We start from the raw sequence: 7,596 nt of genomic DNA, 5'->3' as shown, positions 1-7,596 counted from the left end.
TTCTGGGCCAGCTTTAGCTCTGAGGCCTCGCTGCTGAAAACATTGATACAATGTTGCGGTCAGGCTGGCTGAAGCCTGGCTGACTGAAAGCCGGTTTCTGGGGTTTTGTTTAGCTTCTATATTTGCAACATAGTTGCTTAGAGTTGCAGCTGAGAGGCCGGCAAGTTAGGCGGGGAACGTTGGAGTCCGCAGTCACTGGAGCAAGCAAGCCTCCCTGTTTGCTTCAGTGCATGGCTGCCGGCCGCCATCTTGGCTGGCAGTTAATTTGCATAAGGATATGCTGATTAGCCAATGGGAAGAGTAGCGGTCGTACGCTAATTACCATGTTTCTCTTTTATTAGTGTAGATTGCCTTGTTGCTTTATCTTCTTTTAACTATGCTATTGCAGAAAGAAAAAGTGCCAGAACAATCTGGGTTTTGCTTTAAAATACTCCAGAAAAAAAGTGGGAGAAGAGATAGATGAAAAAATAAAATGTTGCCAATTATTGAAGCTGGGTGAAGGGTATCTTGGGATTCATTATACTCTGTTTTTTCCCTATTTTGATGTGTGTCTGGAAATTTTATATTAAACACACACACACACCCCTGTTAAATTATCCTAACCTGGTATCATTATTCTGGGATTGTCACTGAAGTCTACATTATTGTCACTAACCCATCAATTTTGCTTATACAATTAGTTTTGTATTTTGTTATTCCTTTAAAACTACTATACCAAGCAACACCCCCCCCTTTTTTTTTTTTTTTTTTTTGAGAAATGAGAGTTTGAAACAGGAATTGCTTCTGGAGTGCCATTGGCTTGTTTCACCCAGAATTCAAGACCTAGGCTCTCCAGAGAATAAGTAGAGAATGCTCTAGTAAGGAGTAAGTAGCAGAGAGTAAATTGCTTAGGTTTTGTCTCAAGATTGACAGGGCAATGTGGTAACTGCTCCAGGGGTTTAGTTTTAAGGTCAGCAATAATGGACAAAGATATAATATCTTCTTGTTTTGTGATGTATCACACCATTCTGATCTATTGAAACGACTTCAGGCCTCTTCACTGAAGCAGTTACTGTTGCCCTGGCATGATGCTCCTGCTTGGAAAATGTTCAGTGTTTATGAGGTCTTTTAGCACAGGAACTGTGAGCAGGCCTCACGTAATATGACAGTTGAGATATGGAGAAGGGAGTTATTTCTGGAGTGCCATGATATGTCGTACATTAAATCCAGGATTCAGGCTCTGCCAGAGAGCAGGCAGAGCAGAGTAAAGAGTAAGCAGCAGAAAGTAAATTAGAGTTGGATCTGGGCTATGCTACTAACAACAGTGATGTTGATGGTGATAGTGTTGTCTCTTAATAATATTAGTAATATTAATATTATTATGACTGACAGCTTACATTCTTAAGCTAAAATTGATCTAGAACCTTATGTCTATTGTCTCATTTAATTCTCAATAACTCTGGGAGATAGATTTTATTATTATCCTTGTTTTATAGATGAAGAAACTTTTGATTGCTTTGTGGACACTGTTAAGGTCCAAATAGTGGCCAGAAGTATGTCTACTTTTATACCATACTGTATCATATTCTTCTGACCTATTTAGATGACCTCAGGGCTATCATTACAGCCTATAGTATTTTCACTACCATTCTGCCACTGCTCATACATTTGGTGGGTGCTTTTGTATCTTTTTAGAGCTTATACTCCAGGCAGCAGCCATCTGTCGGGACAGCTGAAAGATGGCGAGATTTGCTTCTGGATGGCCATCAGTATCTTCCAGCCAAGCACCGGAGAGAGGCTTCCAACAGAAGGCAGGTATGAGCAGTAGACTGTAAACAGGAGTACAGGCACTTACTGCGCTGCGGGTGGTAAGGCTGAGCACAAAGCAGATTCTTGTTTTATGTCATAAAGTGTAAAACCTATCCTGACCTAAGATTACTCTAGGACTCTCACTGAAACCTACAGTATTGTCAGGAGCACTTGTTGCCTATTGGGAAAACTACATGTTATATGTATGTTCTTTGTGAAAGGTGTATTTCTGGTGGCTATTCTCTTTTATGGTGTGAGAAGAGAAGAAATGAGTGGTTTCTGAAAGGGAGGGGTCAGGGGGATCTTCCAGCCAATGGCCAGGACTAGATCTCCCTCATAAGCTGCTAGAGCATATGGCAGGGTCACCAAGAGATAAACTATTCAGAGTTTGGGCTGGAGCTTGTTAGGGTTTTGTTATATTGTCAAAGTTTTGGTGTTTTGAGTGAAGATCAATAGTTTTTCAAGAAAATATTAAAATACCCTGGCCCTACTAAGATTTTTCCATGGCTTAACTGAAGTCTATTAGAATTTTACCACTGTCTGGATAATTTCTATCTTGTGGTTTTATCTTGTTATTTTAAAAACAGCCTCAGGCAACCAGCATTGTTACAATATATGAAAGAGATAAAGAGAAATTTCCTCTTGGCTCTTTTAGGAGAGCAAAAAGAAAAGGAGGCATAAAGGCAGAAAGTAGGATTTGGGCTGAGGTTTTCCAAACTAAACTGCCACTCTTTTGGGATTTTTAGTTTGGGTCATAAGGTTGGCCTAAGGCAGTGGTCAGCAAACTCATTAGTCAACAGAGCCAAATATCAACAGTATAACGATTGAAATTTCTTTTGAGAGCCAAATTTTTTAAACTTAAACTATATAGGTAGGTACATTGTTATTAACTTAATTAGGGTACTCCTAAGGCTTAGGAAGAGCCACACTCAAGGGGCCAAAGAGCCACATGTGGCTCGCGAGCTGCAGTTTGCCGGCCACGGGCCTAAGGGTTTGCTGTCATGTTTTATTCTGCATCATCATTCATATATGCTGAACTATGCTGGGCTCTTTCCTACCTCAGGTCTTTTGCATATTTTCCCCCCTCTCCCTGCATAGTCTTCTTTTTTTTCTTCACAAAGCTGGTCCTTTCTTATCCTTCTGGTTTCAGCTAAAATTTCACCTCCGTAGAAAAGACTACCTTGAGCAAATTATCAAAAATAGGTCTCTCCTCTTCTTTGGTTTTTATTTTAAATCCCTGCTTTCTATTTTCTTCTCAGTACAAAAAAGACTTTGTTATTATTTACTTATTTACATCTTTTCCACTGGGCTGTAAGCTTCTGTATGGGCAGCCTTTAGCACAATACTGGTACCTGGTAGTCTCTTGCTAAATATGTTTTGAATGAATAAGTCAGTCAGTCAAACATTTATTGAGCACCTGTTAGGTGCTAGCCATTATTTAGGTCCTAAATATCAAAGATAGCATGCTGAAGAAGACACAGCACTCAATTTCTAAACAGGAGAGACTGAGACATAAGCAGATGGTTATGATGCAACGTGGCTAGTTGTAGAGAAGGCGTAGGGCATTATCTGAGCACAGAAGAGGGGTACCTAACCCTGACTGTCCAATGGAGGGTGTGGCTTTGTAGTCACAGCCTCCTCTTGTCCTTCTGCCATCCAGCCCTGAAAATCCTCAGCCCTGATCAGTCCTTTTTCATTTTAGATTCCCAAATAATCGAGCCTCATGGAAGAAAACACTTTATTCATGTAGATTTGAACCACATTCATACTAGCATTTACAGTTCCAGCTGGGTCCCCAGTACTGCTTAGCATTTTTCTTGCCTGCCCCTTCCGTAGCCCACACTGATAATTCTAATCCTTAAACACTTCTTAAAGTTCTTGCTGTTCCCCGTACTCTCTGGCTTTCATAAAGAAAATTGAAGCCATCACACAAAACTGCCTCAGCCATTTACTTTTCGCTATTCTTCCTATTCTTACTATCTCAGAGGAAGAGTTGTCTCTCTTTGGATCCATATTCTGGATTTTCTTGCTACCTTTACTTCCGTGTCCAGTTTTGAATGTTATATAAGACTTTGGTTTCTGTCAAAATCCTCTAAAGAATGTTGCATCCTTTTAGTTTGCAGCAGGTATCACCTGGCTGGGTTCAGACTCTCAGTAGTTTCTCACCTTCTGTGAACAGTGACTTCAGTGTTAGTTCAGTTCTCAAAGCCTTCGTTGTCCTCCTCTAGGTCCACCCCTGTGCACACACAGCTCAGGGTGACTCTGGGATGTGTGCCAGTTCATACACGGAATTAAAGGATCCACTTTTCTAGCTCGCTCCCCTTCAGGATACCCACCCTCTACACTCCCCAGATCCCACTGACGACAATTTTTCTTACAATTGAGAGAGAGAGAGAGAGAGAGAGAGAGAGAGAGAGAGAGAGAGAGAGAGAGAGAGAGAGAGAGAGAGAGAGAGAGAGAGAGAGAAATCTGTCGTGGGCTTACTCCTTTACCAGTGCTGGAAGTCTAGTTTTTCTTACTTTTTTGAAAGCAGAAAATAATTTCATTTTTATTGTAGTAAAAGTAAATCCAAACAGAAAGAAAAAACTCCACAAAAATTCCAGAGAGAACCATTATAAGCCTTTTGCTATTTCTCACTTCCTATAACAAACAAATGAATCACTTTAAAAATCATAGCCTTATTAAGATATACAGTCTAGTCTTGTCATTCACGGTAGCTATGTTCTATATAGTTGCCTCAAACACCAAATTAGTGAATTCTGAACCATTGCTCCTAGGGAAGATATAGGTTAGGTTCCTGGGAGCATCTGATCACATTTTTGTTAGCTGATCAATACATTACCTTGTTGTATATGAATTGTTGTTTAAAGACCCCTTATTTAATATAGTATATTGTTGATACTATTGTTCATTAACATTGAACTCGGGGCTAATAGCACTGTGGCCTATGCCTGAATGAAGCTTATCTGATACATGTATATTCTCCATAAAACACATCATAGCCTTTTTATGCTTAGGAATACTAGCTACTACTGTAGCACTGTGCTTGGGGGCCATTTTAAACAGCAAAATCACCCACAAAAAAGCAAAAAACTTGGCACTAATTATACCTTGAAAAGGATACTTGTTTACAGTATCAAACTTGTTCAACCTCAGCTGGTAATGTGCACATCTGGTGACTCAAATTTTTCACCTCTGTGCATGTCTGCAAATGACCACAAAAACACCGTGAGTATTGATTTTGGAATTTCAAATAAGTTTCAGCAAATAGGTGAATTCATAAATAAGGAATATGTGAATAGGAGGATTGGCTGTAATTTACATACTCTACAATTCACCTATTTAAACTGTACAATTCTGTGTTTATAGCATATTTAAAAGGTGGTACAAACATGGCCACAAACAATTTCAGAACATTTCATTACTCTGAAAAGTCTTGTACCCATTATAGCCTTTTTCCCTCACATCTACCCCCAGCCTTAGACAACTACTAGTCTACTTTCTGCCTCTATAGATTTGCCTTTTTTGGGCATTTCATATAAATGGAATCATGCAAAATATGACCCTTTATGACTGGTTTATTTCACTGAACATCGTGCTTTCAAAAGTTTATCAATCTTATAGCATGTAGCATTACTTCATTCCTGACAATTGGATAATATTACATTTTATGCATTTAGCACGTTTTATTTATCCATTTATCAGTTGATGGACATTTGGATTGTTTCCATTGCCTGGCTATTATGAATAATGCTGCTGTGAACATTTGTGTACAAGTTTTTTGTTGAGATATGTTTTCATTTATCTTGGGTATATACACAGGAGTGAAATTTCTAGGACATATGTCACTTTATGCTTAACTTTTTGAGGAACTGTCATTCTGGTTTCCAAAGTGGCTGTACTATTGTTTATTCCCACCAGCGGTATATGAGGGTTCCAGTTCTCTGCATTCTCACCAGCACTTGCTATTACCTGCGTTTTTAAATTATAGCTATCTTAATAGGTGTGATGTAGTATCTCGTTGTTATATTTTCCTGATGGTTAGTGATGAGCATCTTTTCATGTGCTTATTGGCCATGTGTATTTCTTCTTTGGAAAACTATTAGATTCTCTGCCCAGTTTGTAATTGAGTTTTTTGCCTTTCAATTATTGAGTTATGTGAGTTCTTAATATATTCTACATACAGGTTCCTTTTTAGTTATATGATTTACAAATGTTTTTTTTCCCATTCTGTGGGTTGTCTTTTTACTTTCTGGATGGTTTCCTTTGCAGCCACAAAAGTCTTAATTTTGATGAAGACTAGTTTATTTTTTCTTTTGTGGCATTTGATTTTGATGTTCCCGTAAGAATTTTATGTCTCTTACATTTAGGTCTATGATTCACTTTGAGTTAATTTTTGTATGTAGTGTTAGATAGGGGTCTAACTTTATTCTTTATCATGTGGATATCCAGTTATCCTAACACTATTTGTTGAAAAGATTATTCTTACCCATTGAATTCTCTTGACACTCTTGTCAAAAATCATTTGAGTGTGAATATAAGGGTTTATTTCTGAAAAGTCATTTCTATTTTGTTGATCTATATAATTTATCCTTATCCTGGTACCACACGATCTTTGATTACTCTACTTTTGTAGTAAGTTTTGAAATTGGGAAGAGTGAGTCCTCCAACTTTGTCTTCTATTCCAGGATCATCTCAGATATTTTGGGTCCCTTGCATTTTCGTATGAATTCAAGAATCATCTTGTTAATTTCTACAAATAATCTAACTAACATTTTGATGGTGATTGCATTAAATCTGCCCATCAGTTTGGGGAATACTGCTATCTCAACAACATTAAGTCCTCAGAGCCATGAATATGAGGTGTCCTCCCATTCATTTAGATCTTAATTTCTTTCAGCAATGTTTTGTAAGTTTCTGAGTATAAAATTTACACTTTCTTTGTTAAAAATTTATTTCTCAGTATTTCTTGATGGTATTATAAATAAATTTTCCCCCTTAATTTTGTTTTCAGATAGTTCATTGCAAGTATATAGAAATACAATTGATTTTTGTATAATGATCTTGTATCCTGCAACTTTCCTGAAAGAGAAATAATCTTTAAACTAAAAAGATAAAAGTAATTTTAAGCTTTTATTTCTAAAAGTTAGAGATCATAATTTGACTCATATGATGTCCAAGTAAGTAGACCAAGTGATGTTATAAGACTTCTTGATAATGTGGGAGAAATTAGCTCCAGTCTTCTCCCTCTTTGTCAGTTGTTTTGTTAAGATATTTTCAGTCTCTTATTCTTAAGCGAATTGTATAATTGAAAATGCTTATATATTTGAGACATTAAGGGAGCTGGTTTTATATCTTGGATTCAATCCCAAGCACACTCATGATAGAATGATATTAAGTGACTATATCAGAAGAACTTTCATTCTGGGCATTTTGATTTGTTATTAGTTCATCCATGTTTTTGACTTGAATCTTTTTCTTTGTTTTTGGTTTTTTGTTAATCCTCACCTGAGGATATTTTTCCATTGATTTTTAGAGACAGTGGAAGGGAGGAGTAGAAACAGAGAGAGAGAAACATCGATTGGTTGCCTCCCACAAGCACCCCAACCAGGGCTGGGGATCGAGCCTGCAACCCAGGTACGTGCCCTTGACTAGAATTGAACCCAGGACCCTTCAGTCCATGGGCCAGCGCTCTGTCTACCGAGCCAAACCAGCTAGGGTCTGAATCTTTTTCTTTGGTTTATTGTTTTTATTTGGTTAATTCAATCTGAAACTGCTTCCTTTCATTCTTTTTTAAATTTTATTCTT

General features: G+C 37.7%; 1 protein-coding gene across 2 annotated transcripts in view; it reads left to right on the top strand.

Annotated features, from left to right (window-relative positions):
- CCDC15 (coiled-coil domain containing 15) overlaps positions 1–7,596 on the top strand; it is a 47,030-nt gene that overhangs the window by 22,282 nt on the left and 17,152 nt on the right. For both annotated transcript variants that reach the window (XM_014543425.1, XM_014543426.1), the window contains one exon: positions 1,675–1,794. In XM_014543425.1, the coding sequence (XP_014398911.1) occupies positions 1,675–1,794 (120 nt within the window). The remainder of the gene's footprint in view (positions 1–1,674; positions 1,795–7,596) is intronic.

The sequence above is a fragment of the Myotis brandtii genome, unplaced genomic scaffold, assembly GCF_000412655.1.
Source record: "Myotis brandtii unplaced genomic scaffold, ASM41265v1 scaffold325, whole genome shotgun sequence".
NCBI classification, from domain to species: Eukaryota; Metazoa; Chordata; class Mammalia; order Chiroptera; family Vespertilionidae; genus Myotis; species Myotis brandtii.
The sequence above is the reverse complement of the archived record's forward strand: the minus strand, read 5'-3'. Positions and strand labels throughout refer to the sequence as shown.